We start from the raw sequence: 20,484 nt of genomic DNA, 5'->3' as shown, positions 1-20,484 counted from the left end.
CCAAAAATGAATGTCCCTATAATATTGCACCTTTGTTATTATTTATCACGAAAACCTCACTTTTACTGTCACATACGAGTAATACTTTTATCCTATTGCTTTTGATAACTTGACATGTAGGCTTTGCAGAAACAAGAAGCTATGAGGAGCGAAAACATTTATGACATAAGAGAGTGCTTGAGACTGAATAGTGATATTGTTGGCAAATTTAAGTAGTGTATATCTTTAGAGAAGGTAATCGAGCGGCGGATTGATTGGCCAATCGTAGAGTCATTCAGGACTCTCAGCTAGAAATCTTTAGTGATACTAGGGGCGTTGCTATGTCACGCCTTGTCCCTCCGTAGATAGCGTGTTTTTTTTTTTTTTTTTTTTTTTTTTTTGTTGCTCTTTTTGCTTTTTGGTTGTTTTCTTTATCTCTATTTGATGCTCGTATCATCATTTGAATAAAAAAAATAAAAACTTTTGTCTCTTATCAATTCTACTCAACCAAAAGTTTAAAAAGTAAAAAATGCATAAATGGCAATATGTTATTAATACTATACGAAAAGCAAGTATTAAAAATCAAATATTATATATTTATTTACAAAACAAATAAAACATAACACGTATCTTTATAATTGATTCAATATGTAAATTATTATGACCTAGCCCAACAAATCACGTTGTGTCCTTAAGACAATTTTGCTCCCTCTATGATACCTAAGATTATTAAGCAATTGTCTCCCTAGATAGAATGAGTTTCGTTTCTTATAAAATGGTATTGTAATTATAAGGAATCAACGAACAAACTAGATTAGAGTAACCGCAACTATATGCATGTATATTTAGAGAGAGTAATTAAAACTAATTATAAATCCCTAAAATCAAAACAACCAACACCTATCTATAGAAAAAAAAAACATGGATGAAAAGTTGCAAGTAATGAAATGACACAACTATCCATTATAACTAATGAAGAGTTAATGAAATAACACAACTATTCACATCAAAAATTACCAATGAAAAGTTACAATTATCTAAATATACAATCCAAACAGTCATACAAATTGTCATACAATGCAACTCTACATTAAATACGTGATTCTTCATTAATACAAAAAATATTTACAAAATAAATATCCAACACAACAAACATCAAGGGACGAAATATATATACTCCATTGTAAGATTGGATCTTAACTAAAAAAACAGATCAAGTAAGAACCAAATTCTAAATAAACCAATTGTTGCCAAAATTAGGAGAATAGAGTCAATAGGCACTAGAGGTTAGAGAGTTAGTCCAATTGTTAAAGGGAGCCCTAACAAATCTCTCTCAATGTGTCCTTCACAATGCGCCTGTTCTTCCCCTTCACCCCCTTCTCAAATCCTCTCTTTCAAACCTTACTTCGCCATTTCAGCTCCAACACAAATCTCCCAACTCTTGGCAAAGTCCCCACTAAATATCGACCTCAAGCAATCAAAGAAGCTCAAGAAGTTATCACGGATTATCTTCATACTACCAGTGCATTACCCTTTTCATATGCCGAGTTCATCAGCAAAAACTCCGTTCATTCTCTTGCTGAATTGATGTCAAAGGTAGATTTTTCAGCCATTTATTTCCGCAAGAATTTTCAGAGGTTTCTTAGGTATAATCCTCTTCATGAATTTGGGTTCTTTTATGAAAGTATTGGAATTCATTATTGTAATATTAATGATTTTTTGAAGCCAAATGTGCATTTTTTCTCTGATGATTCAACTGTTTTAAATGTTGCTTGTACACTTGCTGGAATTGGGTTTCCTTGGAATAAGTTGGGGAGGTTGTATGTTGAAGAAATTTCGATTTTTGAGAATAATCCCAAGTTTTTGGGGTCAAAGTTTAATGGGTTGTTAGCAATGGGGTTTAGTGCTGAACAAGCTGTTGGTATTTGTTTAGGGTTTCCCTTTCTATTGAAGGGGGAAGAGGTTGGATTGAAGGGTGAATTTGATGAATTATTGGATGAATTGAAAAGGGTATTGATTGATTATGATTTGGGGGATGGATTAGTTGGAAATGTGGATCTTTGGTATGAGGTTTGTAGGAAACTTAGGTTTTTCTATGACTTGGGTGTCCCGAAAAGGGCAGTTGGAGAGTCGATTGGTAAGAGTTCTGTTGTTTTCACTGATTATTCAGAGAAGGTTTTGGCTGAGAAGGTGGAGTTCTTTTGTAAGTTGAGTGTTGGGAAAGCAGATGTTGGTTTGTTGCTTCTTTCCCATCCTGAGATACTGAGCATTGATATCGAAAATCGTGTAGTTTCTGTATCCGGATTTTTGAATCGTTTTGGCTTATCGAAGAACGAACTTAAACTCCTTATGGAGAAATACTCTTATGTATTTGGTCGGAATAAGATGTCTAATTTGCCCCATATTCTTAGAGCCATGGATCTTCATGAATGGTTCTTCCATAATATGAAGTTGGGGAAGTATCCGTTATTGGGTGATTATGATTTGAGTAGTCCAGATGAAGGTGAAGACGCGAATTATGTACAGGAGATGGAGAACATCAAATGCTTAAGAAATTATAGTTATTTACTATGTAAGTTGAAATTTTTTCATGGCATTGGATTTGGAGAGCATGGTTTCACCATGAAGCTCTTAAAAGATGTACATGGTTCTGGTAGTGACTTACATGAGCGATTCGATCTCCTACTAAATGAAGGCATTGAGTTCTCCAAACTGTGCAAGATGATAAGTTATACACCTAAGATTCTAAATCAGGAGACTGACTCTCTTAAACGGAAAATTGACTTCCTTCGCCAGGAAGTCGGTTTATCCTTGGAGTTCCTGGAGACTTTTCCAGCCTATTTGATTTATAATTTAGAAAAGCGAATTAAGCCCAGATATAGATTTCATGTCTGGCTAGCTAAGCAGGGCTGGATGAAAAAAAAGTACACTTTGTCAGGCATTATAGCTACAAGTAAGAAAGGATTCTTGGAACAACTTTCCTGTATACATCCAACAGCACCTCAATTATGGATGGAGCAATGCGAGCAAACGAAGACAAGTGAATCGAAGAAAGTATCATAAGACAGTTTCCAGCTCAGAATGTATAGTGAGCAATGAAAGTTCTTGAGAGTTTCTAAGCACTTATACTTGATAGGTTCATATTATTCAAAGAAAACATATACGATTATTTTTTGGGCCTATGATTTTTTAATTTTAATTTTAAAAAAGAAGTCAATCTTTTGGTCACAGATTCAGTTCAGTTTCATAACTTGAATTATACAAAGAATAATATTTTGTGACTTTATCAGAGAGCCTATCCTCCTCATGTGTTACAATTTGGCTAAACCGCTATGAACCTGATTTTTGCTAGTTCAGATGGAATTACATGTCTCTCAGATGATTAGAGCACAAGAGATTGGCTGTGAACATCTTTCAGTCTGTTCAAAGGTAGTCCTGGAATGAATTGCTGGATACAAAGCTGCTTGCGCCTGTACTTATGTGATGATAATTAGGTTTCCCTTTACTATAGCAGCTTCTTCCCCATCCTGTCTCACCACAACATGTCAGTGGGAAAACCAGGATGTGCTTGAAAATCTAACCATGATCTGAATCTGTTTCAGGAGTTGTGACAACTATCGTCTACGCATCAGAATACTGTATATTCCTATTTATTTTTGGTGGGAGGGAGCAATCCTGTCTTTAAGAACTTGCATCCATTAGGACCATTAACTACAAAGCTCCTGCCTAAAGTAGTTTAAGGTTCAGGGCGTGAGCCACGAGTACATGACATATCTTTGAGCATGATAAAGCTTCAGCTACCAAAGCTGCTATGGGTCATTGATTGACTAACATTTGCAGGCTCGTCAGGTGATCATTTCAGGCCTTTGTCCTTGGAAGATCTGTAAGAGTGTAAGAGTTAGAAAAATAGAAGTAGGAGATACCATGAGGTCTGTTAAGTAAAGCTAAACTTAATAATTGGTGGTGCAGTCAGATGTTGACAAAGCTCTTGTATAGTATGGAGTTCACAACTTATAGTTCCTGCAGTCTGCACGAAGTGTCGAAGTTTGGTTCAGCATCAGCATATTCTGTATTTCTAAGCTTGTTTATCAATACCTACAATAATATAATATGAGGGTTTGTTCCTCAATAAGGTTCATTATAATGTTGAGCTTGTTAGCCTTTTCTTTTATGCAATTTCTTGTATCCTTCAAAATACTTGGTAAATGGTGATTGTCACCTTTAAAATTTGCTTATTTTGTTCGAATTTAAACAGGTTGCTCCATCAAGTCGCCCTCGACTTGTAAGAAGTACTCCATAGTAAACTAGCACACTAATGTATCATAGTGTATGACAATTGTCAACAAAAAAAAACTCTGCTTATCATTAAGTTGATTACAAACCTGATCAATTTACCACAAAATTTGTTCATGTCCAACACATACCTAGACCGTACTACCTCTTAAGTCTTAAGATGTGAATTTAACTCAAATCAAGAATGGGACTTGTTAAGAGACCTTTTCAAACAAAATACAATGACTATGCAACGATAAAAGTAAGATCAAAGCGTACTATGAAACTTAAACTCTATCCTCGACTCACCCTAACCTCCATCCCAATATTCTAAACAACATTTATTAGTTGATAATTCTCAAAATCCATCCAAATTTTAACTTAAATGCCAAACAATACATCCATTTGGTACTAAACTACTCATATCTACAAACAAGTGAAAAGAGAAGCGTTATAACTAAAAAACCGTGAAAGTATAAATAATGAATATTTAAAAGAAGTATTGGGAGACTAGAAATAAAATCTCCTAAAAGGCGAAGTTCAAGAAAATGAGATGAAAATGGAGGAAAAGAGTAGTAGCAGCGTAAACAACAACGACGGAGTTAAGTTCGGGATAGAAGAAGCATGGAAGTGGGTTCCGAGTGGGACCCACTGGTGGTGGGTCATAGCTAGCGCCGCCCAATTAGGGTGGGGAATTAAGTCTTACAAAAAAGGGTTTACCGGAGATTGCCGGTTTATGCCGGCCAGAGCTTTCGGCGTTGCCTCTCTCTTCGTCGGCGCCGCCGCAACCGCCTCCGTTTCCGCCCTTAGCGCCGCCGGCATTCATAATGTGAGTTTTTTGGGAACATTTGTTGGATTTTTAGCTTTAATTTCATCAATTTTGATTAACTTGTTGTTGGGTTTTGTTGGTTGAATATAAATTGATTTGGGTTTGATTAGTTGATCATGGTTGAAATTGGTGGTTTTCCAATTGGGTGTTTTGGTTTGCATTTGAAATGAGGATCTAGGGTTTGTTTATTGAAGGGTTTAATTTGATGTTTTAGCTGATTTTTTTTTATAAATTTAATTTTAATTCATGATGGTGTTAATTATTTTAAGAACATTGAATGTAAAGTTGAGATTTTTGTGATTTAGGTTGTTTCAATGTTTGACTTAATTCTCAAGTTATCCCAAATGCAAATACAATTACAATTACAATTTCCTGATTACAAACCCTTTTTCTGGTTAGTTTTCCATTTTATGGATCAAGGTAAAAAGAATTCCCTTTAACAAAGGCGGTCGAAGAGAGTGTTTTGAAGTGATTGCATTGTACAAGAATTGAGATGCATGAAATTTTAGGCTTTGAAGTGACTGAAATGTACATGAATTGAGATTAGATGAAGTACTAGGCTTGGAGCGTTTTTGGTTCGACTAAGGTGTTCTATACCCTGAATTGACCAAAATGTTTGAGTCTTGAACCTTAATTCAATTAAATCAAACAACGTATTGCGATTTAACTTCATATTCATGAACTCGAGAACTTCCATTGTGTATCCTGTACCCAGTTGTTTGCTTATTTTTTATGTTTCCTTTAGATAGCTTAAAATGACCAATTGAGCCAAATATACCTTCCAACTATAGGTACACTGAAGAGGCAAAGAATATGCACAATTCTGCTCACTTTAAGAAATTAGGAACGCTGATAAATAAGTGGTGTTCAAATGTGCTAGAATAGTCTATTTTGAGCAGGAAGGAATGAAAAAAAGTTCATATCATTGTTCTTTTATATGCCTGAACCTTAGTCAAGCTAGCGAAACTACATTTTCTCCTGGGAAGTGAGGGAATTTCGATTGATTAATTCATTTAATTGTTCTAATAATTGTTACATACTGGAGTCATGCTCTTGTTTTTCCTTTCATCATTGAGGTCATCACCATTTGTCTCTTCAAGATTTAATCAAAATCAACCTAATGTTGGTTGATTGTGCTATAGCTGATTTTATTTCTCAGTATCTACTTCACTTTAGCTTGTAGGCTCCTCTGGATTCCGATGCTATACTTATGATTTTAATCGAAATGGTTTCTGACTGGATTTTACAAAATGTTTTGCCTATTTTTATTACATGCCTGCACCTTTTTTTTTTTCCCCCTCCTTTTGTTTGAGTCCCAATTTCAGAATTTCTAGCCAGCAATTATCATGCATAAATTTTTTGCATAGAAGGTCATCTATGTTACTTATCCTAAAAGGCTGCGCATCTTTTTTAGGTGGAGGATATGAAAGAAGCTGGTGCTAATATTAGGACAGGACTGGGCGTTCCTCCTCGAAACAAGGCCAATTAACATCGTCTTTGGCTATTCTATACTTAGATTTTACTGCACCTTGTTCGAATTAACCCGAAGACTTCCTTACCAGGTGCAGTTCAGCTCTAGAACACGAGTTTAGGGACACATTGCTCTTGGGCATAACTAAAGGGAAATTCGACAAAAGTGCTTGTGCTATGGCATCGATCTTTTTTTTCTTCTTTTCCTCAGCTTCTTTTCTTAGGCTTTGCATCTACAATCAATTTATTATGGATTATATTCAGTAAACTCTCAATTTTGCTAAAATTCTTCCTGCTTGTTCATCAACTCACCATGTCACCATTGTGTTACACTGATGAATTTTCAGTGGGACTCGGGTATTATTAGACTTACGCTGAGGAAATTTCACTTTTTATTTTTATTTGATATATAAAGTTTCACAATTATTTAGCATGAATTATTTTGAATGTGAAAGAAAAGTAGTTATATTTTCTTAAAATGTTATTACTTTTGAAGGGCTTTTCAAGATGATGAATAGCATATGATATGGTAATTAATGGTATAACAAATTTAAATTTTTTGTTACTTTAATCGGTTATGCCATATTCTTGAGGAAACGTAGTAGTAGTGCCTTGAGCTTGTGCAATATGCCAATCACTTTGATGACTTCTGATTTTAAGTTTCAATTATAGTGACCTAATGTTAAAATTATTATCAACAACCCATTAAATTAATTCGGCACTAGTATTAACTTAATCAATACTGTAGTTGTTAGGCCATAAGTATGGTTCTAGTGAACCTTTTTTTTTTGTTTCTGCTAAAACAGTGAACTAATTTTTCTATTAGATTTTTTTTTTTTTTTTTTGGGTATAAGTTTTTTTCCTTGCTGGTTTTTGGGGTTAGTGGTTAGAACTTAAAATTGTTTTTTTTTACTGATTTGGAACTTTTTTTCCTCTTATCTAAGCTGATTTTCATTGATTGAAATTAATTTTAATCAATGTACATCATTCTCTGAAGTGATCAACCGTAGATTATAAAAATCTAACCATGAAGAGTAATAAATCACTTTCATATCCCATACACGATAAAAAGAATAATGGCGATAAAAAGATAGAAATTCTCACTTCATATTCATGACAAAAACTTTCTTTTTTTTATTTCCTTTTAAAACAACAATTGAAGTGCACGCGTATAATCAAAACAACGTGTATGGTCAAGATAACAAGTAATTAAGAATCGACTTAAAATTGATAGGCGGTCCAAATTAACAAAGAATATATTCATTATTTGCTGCTTGGGCTGTTGCTGAAGGTAAATTTTTGTTAAACTAATACTTGACACATCAAACAAAAATCTATCAAACTGTCTTTTACAAGAATTTGTCTTATGTAGTAGTTAACTTTTTATCCATAAATTACGAGTACAATATGTACAACAATACTATGTAATGAATATAATGAACACATGCATAGGTCAATTCGTCGTGCATTCTGGTTTAGTATGTTTATTTAATCCTCGTCGTAATTTGTAGGGGAAACACCTGGTTTATGTGAGGACTTTAAAAGGAGACCAAAAAGATGAACCTGGTAGCACGAGGTACTTTATTGATCTGCAGGCATCTGATGATCTCAAGATTAACACGTATTATGCGCAAGTTCTTGAAATAGCCGGTCTAACCCCTACTAAAAAGAAGCTTGAAGTGTTCAAGCGTCAAGAAAATGCACCCATTGCGGTTGCTAACTAATCTTCAACAATAAATGCTGGGCTAAGAAGCCATTTTTTGTGTGCTTATATAAGTTACATCAAAATATATTTGAAGTTATATATTACTACGTATGTATTATGTACTAGTGAAATAATATAAACAAGTCTTGGATGACTTGATTTATGCACCAGTGCTACTGTGTAATACTTTGTACTATTATTACCTAAATAAACTACTGCTAGTGGTTGGATCTTAATTCGATCTATATAAGTGTGCATGCACATTTTAAATTTGCCAATTTCGTATACTTTAAATATCTTAAACTATAAACTTTCTAAAAGAACACATGTAAGCATCCCATATTGAGAAGAGAAAAGAGAGTTACAAACTTTATAAGACTAAGAGATTGCTTCTCCTATTGCCATATTGTTTTGGGATGGAACCTACTTGGATTTGTGAAGTAGACTCTCTCTCTCTCTCTTGGTTGCCCACACTTGTATTATTCAAAGATTAAATGAAGAATTTAATAAAATTATGAAAGCTTCATATCCGAAAAACATACATAAATATAAATCAATAATACTCCGATATTTTTACTAAAAAATCAAAGTTTAGTTAAATTAAGAAATAACTAGATCAAATTCTTGTCAAAAAAAAAAAAAGAATGAATCAAATCATATTAAAAATAAAAAAAAAATCTCCGATCTTAATATATAACAACAATAAGGTGAATTGGTATTAGTGCTTTGGCATTCGGGTTTGGGTAATTTTGGGCATCGACCGTCCTTGTGGTATGTTTTGGGTCTTAGGGTTGGTCTTGGCTTGTTGTTTGTGTGTTTTAACTCTTTAACCGTGCTCTTCAAAATGGGGGCTCCCATTAGTTTCTTTTAAGAAAATTTAGTATCTTTAACCCAAGCCTCGAACATATTGGTCTAGAGCAGAGTTGAACAGCTCGTACCTAAGAAATTGAGGTGACATGTTTGCATGATTAGTAGCACATAATAGTCATTTTGACAAATGCAAACTTAATTATGAAGGTAAAGAGAAATTTGAGGGGTATATAAAGGCATAAAGTACACTCAAACACAAAATCCAATATATGAAAGGGTAAGTAAAAATTATACTAAACATAGCACCAGGTTAATGAAGGAAAAATAGTGACCAAAGTAGAGGATAAAAACCAGAAATTAACGCTTTGATGAAGAATAAAATCATCAAAGAACACATCGAGCCGATGCTATTTGCCAACATAGCACATTGCAATTCCTCTTATCTAAGCTGACTAGATGAAAGCCCGTGCGATGCACTATCTTTCATACATATATCTCAAGAAAAGATATTTTCCTATATACTCTAAGGCTTTTTTTATTTTATTTTTTTTATATAATTATTTGATTTATTTTATAATTTAATAATTTCAGAAGAAAAAAAAACAAATAATAATTTAATTAAAATGATATTGCCAATTACAAAAGTATAAATTTTTTAATGTAATTTATAATGCGACTTAATTTATTGTTGTTTTGTATTTTATTCGTTGTTGTTAGTTATATGACAATAATATAATATCTTTCAAAAAAAAAAATTGTAAATATGATATTTCATTGATTACATATTAGGATAAGATCTTTAATATGAAAAATAGTAATTTTTTATTTTTAAAATAATTTAAATCCTAAATCATTATTCGTTGCCTTTTACACTTGAAATTAAACTCTCAAATCTATATACTTCCTCCATTCTTTTAATATCGCATCACTTGCCTTTTAGGGAAGTTTCACAAATATTGCACCACTTTCATTTTAGGACAAAAAATACTATGTTTACACTGTAAATACCCAACATACCCTTACTTTTTCACACTTTTTATTTTATCTTTACATTACATGGAAAATTTTGTATTTTTACGTTTCTTTCTCTTACTTTTTTCCATTACCAAATTTTGCCTCCAAAACCCTATGATGCAATAAAAAAAGAACGGAGGAAGTATCATTTTGTATATTTCTTGTAATCTCTATATCTCTAACAAATTATCTGTCTTTTCAATTTTTTAGACACAAAATGTTTAAAGAAGGTAAAGTTTTTAATTGCATTATAGTTTTAAATTTTTTTTATGAAAAAAACATCTTATTAATCGAGTATTTAGATAAAACCATTAATTTCATAAGATAAATTTTATTTTTGTTTAATAATTTAAATCCTAATATCCCGTGGTTTTTTATACATAAAATCTCATAAAGATAATTTTTAGTTTTGTAAATAAATTAAATCCTAATAAATCAATATTCGTTGTTTTTACTTACGTGGAAAAATTCTTATATCTCATTCGTCACTTTTGTTTAGGTGGAAAACGAATTTTTTAATTCCAAAATAAAATAAAAATCTAATTTTTAATTGATCGAAAATATACCTTTGCTTATGTGGCGTGTCGAATGCTCTTGAAAAATGTCTACTTTATTTATATATTAGATTTTTATTGATTGAAAATAATTTTAATCGATGTACATCATTCTCTGAAGTGATCAAGGCTGTAGATTATAAAAATCTAACCATGAAGTATAATAAATCATTTTCATTTCATATACATGATAAAAAGAATCAATGGCGATAAGAAGATAAAAGTTATCTCTTCATAATCGTGAGATAAGTGACAATTTTTTTATTTATTTCCCTTTAAGACAACATATGAAGTGCACGCGTATCATCAAAACAACGTGTATGATCAGAATAACAAGTAATTAAGAATCGACTTAAAATTGATAGGCGGTCCAAATTAACAAAGAATATATTCATTATTTAATAAGCCACATAATCTGCTCGAACAAAAAAAGAAAAGAAATTATTGATTCCATTTTCCAATCCTATAAATAGAGAGGGCTTCCGCAACACATACATACAATACAAACAATACACACCCTACATAACACAAAATCATACGCAAAAATGAGTTCCTCTGCTCAACTGAAGAACACCTCTGGAGGTTTTGAGCCTGTCGACCCAAGCGATCCAAAGATCCAAGAGGTCGCTGCTTGGGCTGTTGCTGAGCATAACAAGCAAAAGGTTAATTTTTATTAAACTAACACGTCAAACAAAAATCTATCAGACCATCTTTTACAAGAATTTGTCTTAGAGTTCACCTTTTTATCCACAAATTAGGACTACCAGATGTACAAGTGTATAGCAATACTATGTAATCAATATAATGAACATATTCATAGGACAATTTTATAATACTACCTACCAATAATACGCTATATTATGGTCTATGGAGTATTCTTAAAATCAATTAATTACTTTACGTTACAAATAATACAACTTTTGAACTAGTTTTGATCGAGTCCAAATCCTCTGCCCCATAAATTTGTTTTTTGATCAAGTCCAAATCCTGTCCCATATATGATATATCTATACCATTATATGTTCGTTCCTCTTAACATGCATGTCGTGCGTTCTGGTTTAATATGTTTATTTGATCCTCATTGTAATTTGTAGGGGACACACCTGGTGTATAAGAGGACTTTAAAAGCAGCACGAGAAGCCATGATTGGTAGCACGAGGTACTTTATTGATCTGGAGGCATCTGAAGGTTGCAAGACTAACAAGTATTATGCGCAAGTTCTTGAAATAGTCTGTCAAACCCCTACTAAGGAGCTTGAAGTGTTCATGCTCCAAGAAAATGCACCCATCCCGGTTGCTAACTAATCTTCAACAATAAATTTGCGTAGCAATTTCTGGTGTGCTTATATAAGTTACGTCAAAATATATATGAAGTTATATATATTACTACGTATGTATTATGTACTAGTGAAATAAACAAGTCTTGGATGACTTGATTTATGCACTAGTACTACTGTGTAATACTTAATATTACCTAAATAAAACTGTTGTGGTTGGATCTTAATTGGATCTAAGTGTGCATGCACATTTTGAATTTGCCAATTTCGTATACTTTAAATATCTGTTGAAGTATAAACTTCCTAAAAAACACATGTAAGTGTCTCACATTGAGAAGATCGAGAAAAGTGATTATCTCTTCTCCTATTGTCATATGATTTTGAGACGAAACTTGCTCCTTGGACTTGTGAAGTGGACATACTTTGATATTATTACTTACTGATTAGCATGCATAAAAAGTCAAAGTTTAGTTAAATCAAATAATTAATTAGATTGAATAAAAAACTCTTATCACGTTATATAAACAACAATAAGGTGTACTAAACACAACCTTAAGAAGTACACAATTTCTATGGTAATCCCGGAGTACCATGCTTACGATACTCTCAGGTCGTTTGCTCACGTCTTTCCATGCTTTTTTTTTAATTTATTTATTTATTTTTTATTCTTCATGTTTTCAGACTTATAGCTTTATAGTGCAACATTCAACATCCAATTTGTAGTTAAGACTATAGATCAATTAATTCAAACAAGGGATCAATTTATTTTGTTCATATAAAACTAATTTCAATACATAGACATCTTTAGGTGAATTGCTATATTCGTATATAGTTCTATAGATATAATTTTATGGATCTAGTTGTGGATGATAAATATGAAATTTGTTGGATCTATGGTAGGCTGGTAGCAATGCTCGCTAAGCAAACTCACTTGAAAGCTTGATTGATTAGATTCGTGTGAGTAATGAAACGACTTAAGTGCTTATTTTTGGTTGCACTTATTTGACATAGGCAATAGTAATTCTTAGCTAAGAAATGCATAGACAGTTAGACCCCTCGTTGTTTGGTTAACATTGTATTCGCAAACAACAACTTTTTGGTGCAGCAGGCTACACTGTGTGGCAGGGGTTACCCGAGTTATTCAGTTGGGGGTTACTCGAGTTACTCGGTCGGGGATTACTTGAGGGATTCAGATAGGGGTTACTCGAGGGGTTCGGACAGGGGTTACTCGAGGGGTTCACTCGGTCATATTCGGTTGGGGGTTACTTGAGTTATTCGGTCAAGGGTTACTTGATGGGTTACTCGAGTTACTCGATCAGGGGTTACTCGAGTTACTCGGTTAGGAGTTATTTAAGGAGTTCGCTCAAGGGTTACTCGAGTAATTCGGTCAGGGGTTAGTTAAGGAGTTCGATTAGGGGTTACTCGGTCAAGGGTTACTTGAGAGTTCAGTCACGGGTTACTTGAGGGGTTACTCTGTAACACCCCCAAATCTCCCTCTACGGAAATACTAGTATAATACGTATAATTATACTGTAGAGATAGACTTAGGCGTATTACCGCCACGTGATTAGGCAAGGCTACTTGATGAGTCTATTATATATATATATATTTATTCCCTGTCTCATGGTCATATTTGTGCTTATTTGAGCTCTGCGGAGCTATTTTTATTACTAATATACGTTTTCTAGTGTTTTTGTAGAGTTGATATTATTTTGTAGGAATTTGCAGATTTATGACGGTTTCCGCGCTTATTGAGCCACTACAAAGTATTAGAGTCAGATCGTATGTTATGACCAAATATTTAAAGCCCAAGACCAAGTCAAAGGAATTTGATTAGGTGATTAAGGGCTCGATTAAATAAGAGGTCAAAGGTTTTAATATTATTATTACCACGGACCAAATCATTATCATAAGTCATGGACCATGTGAAGCAAGGAAAGATATAAGGCCGAGTTATTTGAGCCCAAGTCAAGAAAAGGAGAATTGACGACCCAACAAAAGCCAAAGCTTATTTCCAGATTGACCGGGCAGATCGGGCGAGAGGTCCTCATACTGATGTCGGTTGATGAGAAATTATAAAAACCCAATTACGGAAGTAGTAGGGGGGCATCTTTTATTCTTTAGACCTTTTAGCCATTTAGCTTAGAGATTTAAGTTGACTTTTATTTTACTTTTACGGCACATTAGTTTTAGAATTATAGCTTTCAGTAGTTAGGTGATTTCGATTACGAGTACTAGTTTATCTTTCGTTTTGTTACTTTCATGATTAGGTAGTTTCATTACTTTCGTTTTTATTAGTATTAATTAATGTTTTTACTTAGTTTTATTCTTGTTGCCTTTCTTAGTTTTCTTTAAAATTGCTTTCTTTGAGTTTTTATTATTGTTTTTAATTATATTTAATTTAATCGCTTTGCTTAGTTTATGTTTAATTATGCACGAGTAGTTTAATTCTAGGGTTCTTGGAGATCCATAAATAATATGAAGAGTTGAATTATTATTGTTGATTGTTAATGTTTTGGGTTAATTTCTTATGGATTATTATAATGCTATGCAATTAGATTTGCGCATGTTTAATTGTATGAGTTATGCAATATTGATTCGAAATTCGACATGTGAGGATTGATGTTTAGGCTTAATTTCAATAGGCAGGTTAATTCAAGATTCGATAGATGCGATTTAATACAGCTAAATTAATTATGTGATTGTAATACGTAGCGAAACCTTTATAATTTGGTTAATTTATGCATTGATAATTGATTGTTGTCTTTCATCCCGGAATATTATCTATTGGTGAACCTATGACCCTAGGTTTTTTTTGTTATTGATTATTCCTTTAGTTTAATTATTGTCGTAGTATAATTCTCAAAAAAATACTCGTTTCTTGATAATTTAGACTATAATAATTTATTAGAAATAAAAGAACATTGTTTCTCTATGGATTCGACCCTACTTCCCTATCTATTTAAGTTAGTGGTTTTAGGACTTTTGATTTGGTGATATGACTTTTTAGCCTATCACTACTCAAGCTTCTAATTAAAACCATAACTTCGCAGCGGAAATTCAAACTCTTTCTTTATTGATAAAAATAGTAATCAATGTTATGAGTACTCAAAATATAAACAAGGACCAACATTCCTAATATAAACTAGGTGAAGAACATCCCGGGACTCCCAAATGCTCACTTATTGAATCCACCTGAAAATAGTCAACACTGCTTACCATTAAGGCAAACAGGACGAACCAAAACAAATAGGAAATACGGATTAGCAAAATATGCTAAGTACGATAAGTGCAAGATAAGTAAATTCAATTTATTAGCAAACATGCTTTTAAAACCAATTCTAATAATTAATTCAATAATTCAAAATTCATGATTTAAAAATCAATTCTCAATATACTCAAATATAATTCCAATAATTCAATAATAGTGATTATTAAAAATCAATTCTTTTCAAAAACCCAATTCCTCTCTAAGTGTGCACACCCCCAAGCTAGTATCTTTATGTTGAAAGGCTATCCTTGAGGAAAGACTAGGTCATACAAAGTCCATAATTTTCAATGCATAGTGGGATTAATATAATACTCATGCTTGTAAAGCTTTTATAAATAACTCAATAAATCCTCCTTAAATCAATTCCAATCTTTATAATAAAATAATTTAAAACCTCATTTTTATTTAATTCAACATGCTTTCAAACTTAAACCTTTTAAAATATGATAAATAATTTATTCAAAACATGATATAAAAATCAATCCTCAATTTATTTATCAAAATCAATTCTTTAAACATGATTTTATTTCATAAATCATAATTCAATTCAATTTAATTCAATCACCATAAAAATTATATAAAACATGCTTATTCAATCCAACCAATTTTAAAGGTATCTAGCCACCTAAACGTACCTTTGATCCTTGCTAGCAACACAAAAAGGGGCTTCAAGAACTTTGATCAAACACACCCTACAAATAAATATAACCTTAATTAATATAAGGCTAACAAATAATCACAACAATTAAAATAAAACCCCCCAACTATATGTACATGAACCTTATAAATTACTTTTCATAAACTTGAATAAAAATCTGATTTTATTAAATAAAAACACTCATAATAATTTTTATAAAACCCCTATAATAATAATAATTAATTAATTAATTAAGAGAAGAGGAGAAGAAAATTAAAATAGGTAGAAAATCAAGGAAAAAGGAGAAGAAAGGTGGCGGCAAGGCGGCTGTGGTCGGCATTGGCGGCTGGTGGCAGCTGGGGGTGGAGGTGGTGATTTGTGGTGGTGGCCGTGTGAAAGCAAGAGAAAAAGAGAGGAGAAAAATAGGAGAGATTAAGAGAGAATTAGAGAATTTGGTTTGAGTGTTTAGCTATGAATCAAGGGGTATTTATAAGCTAGCTTATGCAAGAATTATGGTAGGAGAATGTAGGAAGAATTATGAAAAAAAGAATTAAGGAAATTACTTGGAGAAGAGAGTTAAAGAATTATGGAAAGTTTAATATTAAGGTGACTAAGAAATAATAATTAATCTATGGAAAGTATGTTGTCATGAAAAATAATATGGCAAATGGCTTTGCTTGGGGAATAATCAAGGATGATATAAGGTAGGGAAATAAGATGATCAAATATGTAGGAGATGGGAAATAAGAATTAAGGAAAAATAATAGATTCAGGGGAGATAATTAAAAATACAAATTACCAAAATAAATCACCCAAAAATCAACCAAGAAGGCCAAAAATTTTGAGCTTCCATAGCTCAAATTTTCGGACCCCTTATGTAGAATTTAGGAAATTATTTTGCTAGATTTAAGAGATTAAAAATGATTGTGTAAATAATATATATTGTATAAAATAATTAATTAAGAGAATACCAATTATTCACTAAATAAATTAACTAAGAAAATCAGATTTTCCACACTAGGAAAATCCAAAATCCCTAGCTAATCATTAGGAATTTTCGGACCTATTAATTAAATAATTAAAATATAATTTTTGATTAATTAAAGTATCTGAAATATATATAAATAATCCGGTTTTTAAAATAAAATAATTGGATAATAAATCTTATCCAAAATCCAAAAATAAAAATTAAGTTTTAAAATACTTTTGGCGCCAAAATTCAAATATCATTTTGGATCCAAAATTCAAATAGTAAAATAAATTACTAAAATACCCTTTTTAGAAATTAATAATTAATTAATTAGAAAATACGTTTCAAAAATACGGGGTATTACATACTCAGTCAGGGGTTACTAGGTCAGGATTTACTGGTTCGGTCATAGATTACTCGAGGGGTTATTCGGTCAGGGGTTATTTGAGGGGTTACTCGATTAGGATTAACTCAAGTAACCCCTGACCAAGTAACTTAAGTAACCCCGGCAACTCGAGTAACCCCGAACTAGTTGTGGCCAAACTTTAATTTTCTCATTATTGAAATTGAATGTTTTAAATGAGACAAACATAAAGAAATTGAAGTACACTAGGCGAAAAAAGGTCTTTCGCACCGATTCAAACCCCCCTATGCGCACCGCTTTGAACCGGTCCAGATTTGAGGGATGCCAAAACTCCGAAGATTTCGCACCGGTTCAAAACCGATGGCAATTCAAAGATTTAGCACCGGTTAACCGGTGCGAAATACCCTCTTTGGCACCAGTTAGCTGGTGCTAAAAGGTCATGGCACGCTTTTTTTTTTCAATACAATTGGCACCGGTTTGAAGCCTGAACGGGCCGGGTCGGACTCGGAGCGGATTATGCTAAATCTGACTCCGACCCTACAGGAATTCGGAGGCTAAATCCGACTCCGACATCTGACTCCAATCCAAATTCAATATCCGGCCTTCGACTCTGGCTTGACTCCGAGTTTTTTTTTTTTTTTGGTTATTCAATATACTTTGAGAAATTGGGCTATTTAGGCCTTTGCAACCCACACCCATTGCCACCACGACAACACGACCAACACCCAAATCCACGATCCATCGGAGTCGGAGTCAGATAATCTGTTGGAGTCGGACTATGTCGGAGTCGGATATTTTTCTCAGATTTTTTGTAGGATTTGACTCCGACTCGGAGTCATATTATTCTAACGGAGTCGGATTCAGATTACTTTTTTTTCGAATTCGAAGCAGATTTTTTTCCTCTGATCGGGGCAGAGTAGGGTCGGACTACTGTTCATTAATAAGGAGTATAAAACAAGATTATATATCAAAAAGATTTGGGAGCGGTTAATATGAACTATTGTTGAAAACCTTTAGTGAAAGGTAGTGTAGTGAAAAAGTCAAAAACAGACATTAATGGTGCAAATTGATGAGTGCATTGTATTCACGAGCAATATATCTACAAGAATAAAATAAAAAAAATAAAAAATAAAAAATTGCTACGCAATCAAATGATCAATCAGTATAATTAGACAAGAATATATGTCACTAGGCCACTAACGCAGAAGATTCGAAATATAGAGCAAAAATGTGATACTTGATTACAAATCTTATCCTATATATTGAGAGGGTTGCTACTGCAAGTCTGCAACACACACACAAACAACATACACATATATACCACATATAATATACCGTACGAAGAATGAGGCGGAGATCGATTTGCTCGGCTCAACCGACGAAGAATCTTGGAGGCCTTCAGCCTGTTGAGCCAACCAATCCAAAGATCCAAGAGATTGCTGCTTGGGCTGTTGAGGAGCACAACAAAGAACAAGTAAGCTTTTTTTTTCTCCTTTTTTTACTTCTTATATGCGACTAATCATGACCAGTACTCCCTCTATTTTTTATAGTGAAACATTTTGACCTTTTGCACTATTCACGTAATCCTCTTTGACTAATGTTTATAATTTATATATGAGAATTGATGCAATCTCGATCAATGAATAATTTTTTAATACTCAATTGTTATAATTTATACTTATTTATAATTTTAAATATTATTAATCAAAGTTTTGCATTGGCATACGCGTCTCTAGGAAAAACGTTTCACATACAAATTTAAAATATATAAAAAAAAAAAAAAGAAAAAAAAAAAAAGAGTAGCCTACACTTTTAGAGGATGATGTTAGATTGCCATCTCACCAGGTGACCTACATAGTTAACTCCAAGCCTTGGTAGGGTCCTCGAGATGGAGTCTCTGAAGCTCAAGTCAATAACCATGGATGATTAGGCCTCGTAAATTGAAGCCTTTGTTGTTAGACTTATGTATCTTGTACAGTGGGAAACTCACCTTGTAAGTTGTAACTTATTCAAACCCCGACTATTTTCTGCTTATATGTTTGAGACTCGGGGAATTCCTTTAGTTGAGATGGGTTGATTTGTAAGAGATCGATGTTGGCACTTCTATATAAAAAAAAAATATATATATATATATAAAAACAAACATAGTCGACATCTTCAGGTGAATTGAGGGATGAATTGTTTTTATCAACATATGTATCTCATATGTGTGTAATTTGCAGGGGACATGCCTTGAGTATGAGAAAGTTCTGAAGGCAGAACAACAAGTGGTTGCTGGTATGATGTACTACATTGAACTTGAGGCGGCTAATGGTTGCTTGATGAACAAGTATTTTGCTAAAGTTTTTGATCAGTCATGGACCCAAACCAGAAAGCTCGAAGAGTTCAAGTGTATGCGCCAAGACAATGAACGTATCGCCATTGCCAACTAATCTTCAACTAATATTGCATGTTAATAAATAGGACATAGGAGTTTGATAGATGTACTTGTTACATCGAAACTACTATGAACTACTTCTATTTCGAAAGTCGTCTTGCATGACCTAATTATGTTATGTAAACTACTATGAACAATCTAATTTAAATGCATGAACCATCTTTGCCATGAAGTATTTTTTCGGTTGCTTGTTTGGTTGAGGATTTATCGCCTACACTAGTGATATTTGGCGGAGAGTAAACATTCCCTCCTTAATATAATGTGGTCAATTGTTTAGAATCATACAAATCAGATCAACTCTCGAGAGTTTCGGTGTACATCTAAAATGTTCAATTTGATTGATTGTATTAAATAAGTAACGGTTTTAATGGTTATCTTTATTAGATAAGTCAACTCTTGAGAAGTTTGGTGTCTCTCTAAAATACATAAACGATACCTTTTACTCATAAAAGATACTCGTATATCGTAATATTTATAGAGTAAAAGTAAGAATTATGAGATCTTTATCATGAAATAAAAAGAAATAATGCATTCTCGAGATGGGGCGGGTCTCTTTTTGACCCGCCCCACTAACATCCTGCTCTCCACCATACTCTGAACCTTTCGTGAGGCTGTTTTCTGATTCTGAACTCAATTGAACATGTAGCCGAGGCCCTTGGTAAATTCTGCAATGCGCTTGCGAGCGTCATTCATCTGCTACTGGAACTTTTTGGTACCCCTTCCTTAAGACCAATTCCTCCAACACCAAAGCATGTCTTCCAGCTCCTTCCCATAGTACTCATCAATCTCAATTCTTTTAAGATGAGAAACTCTTGAAAAACTCTTGTTCCTCGAGTGTCCTCTTGCCACAAGTACAAGGCACGACTTCATACATACAGCAGCCTATACAGCATCCA

The 20,484-nt window shown here is 33.1% G+C and overlaps 3 protein-coding genes across 3 annotated transcripts; all 3 read left to right on the top strand.

Annotated features, from left to right (window-relative positions):
- Positions 1-452: 452 nt before the first annotated feature.
- On the top strand, positions 453-6,973 carry LOC110721515 (transcription termination factor MTEF18, mitochondrial-like). Its single transcript, XM_021900684.1, has 2 exons — positions 453-5,080; positions 6,495-6,973. The coding sequence occupies exon 1, from the start codon at positions 1,330-1,332 to the stop codon at positions 3,040-3,042; it is 1,713 nt and encodes a 570-aa protein (XP_021756376.1). The 5' UTR covers positions 453-1,329; the 3' UTR covers positions 3,043-5,080; positions 6,495-6,973.
- A 4,138-nt stretch (positions 6,974-11,111) lies between these two features.
- On the top strand, positions 11,112-12,145 carry LOC110721338 (putative cysteine proteinase inhibitor 7). Its single transcript, XM_021900475.1, has 2 exons — positions 11,112-11,295; positions 11,728-12,145. Exons 1-2 carry the CDS (start codon positions 11,179-11,181, stop codon positions 11,935-11,937), a joined length of 327 nt encoding a protein of 108 aa, XP_021756167.1. The 5' UTR covers positions 11,112-11,178; the 3' UTR covers positions 11,938-12,145.
- A 6,280-nt stretch (positions 12,146-18,425) lies between these two features.
- Positions 18,426-19,761, top strand: LOC110721514 (cysteine proteinase inhibitor A-like). The gene is made up of 2 exons (XM_021900683.1): positions 18,426-18,625; positions 19,374-19,761. The coding sequence occupies exons 1-2, from the start codon at positions 18,497-18,499 to the stop codon at positions 19,581-19,583; spliced, it is 339 nt and encodes a 112-aa protein (XP_021756375.1). The 5' UTR covers positions 18,426-18,496; the 3' UTR covers positions 19,584-19,761.
- Positions 19,762-20,484: the final 723 nt, after the last annotated feature.

This window comes from Chenopodium quinoa, unplaced genomic scaffold, assembly GCF_001683475.1.
Source record: "Chenopodium quinoa cultivar QQ74 unplaced genomic scaffold, ASM168347v1, whole genome shotgun sequence".
Taxonomy (NCBI): domain Eukaryota; kingdom Viridiplantae; phylum Streptophyta; class Magnoliopsida; order Caryophyllales; family Amaranthaceae; genus Chenopodium; species Chenopodium quinoa.
This window is presented reverse-complemented; position numbering and strand designations above follow the sequence as displayed.

What these genes read in the sequence shown, in the direction of transcription:
- LOC110721338 (XM_021900475.1), top strand. Translation starts at nt 11,179, where the DNA reads ATGAGTTCCTCTGCTCAACTGAAGAACACCTCTGGAGGTTTTGAGCCT. An exon ending in CTGAGCATAACAAGCAAAAG is followed by an intron (nt 11,296 to 11,727) that starts GTTAATTTTTAT and finishes TGTAATTTGTAG; the next exon opens with GGGACACACCTGGTGTATAA.
- LOC110721515 (XM_021900684.1), top strand. Translation starts at nt 1,330, where the DNA reads ATGCGCCTGTTCTTCCCCTTCACCCCCTTCTCAAATCCTCTCTTTCAA.
- LOC110721514 (XM_021900683.1), top strand. Translation starts at nt 18,497, where the DNA reads ATGAGGCGGAGATCGATTTGCTCGGCTCAACCGACGAAGAATCTTGGA. An exon ending in AGGAGCACAACAAAGAACAA is followed by an intron (nt 18,626 to 19,373) that starts GTAAGCTTTTTT and finishes TGTAATTTGCAG; the next exon opens with GGGACATGCCTTGAGTATGA.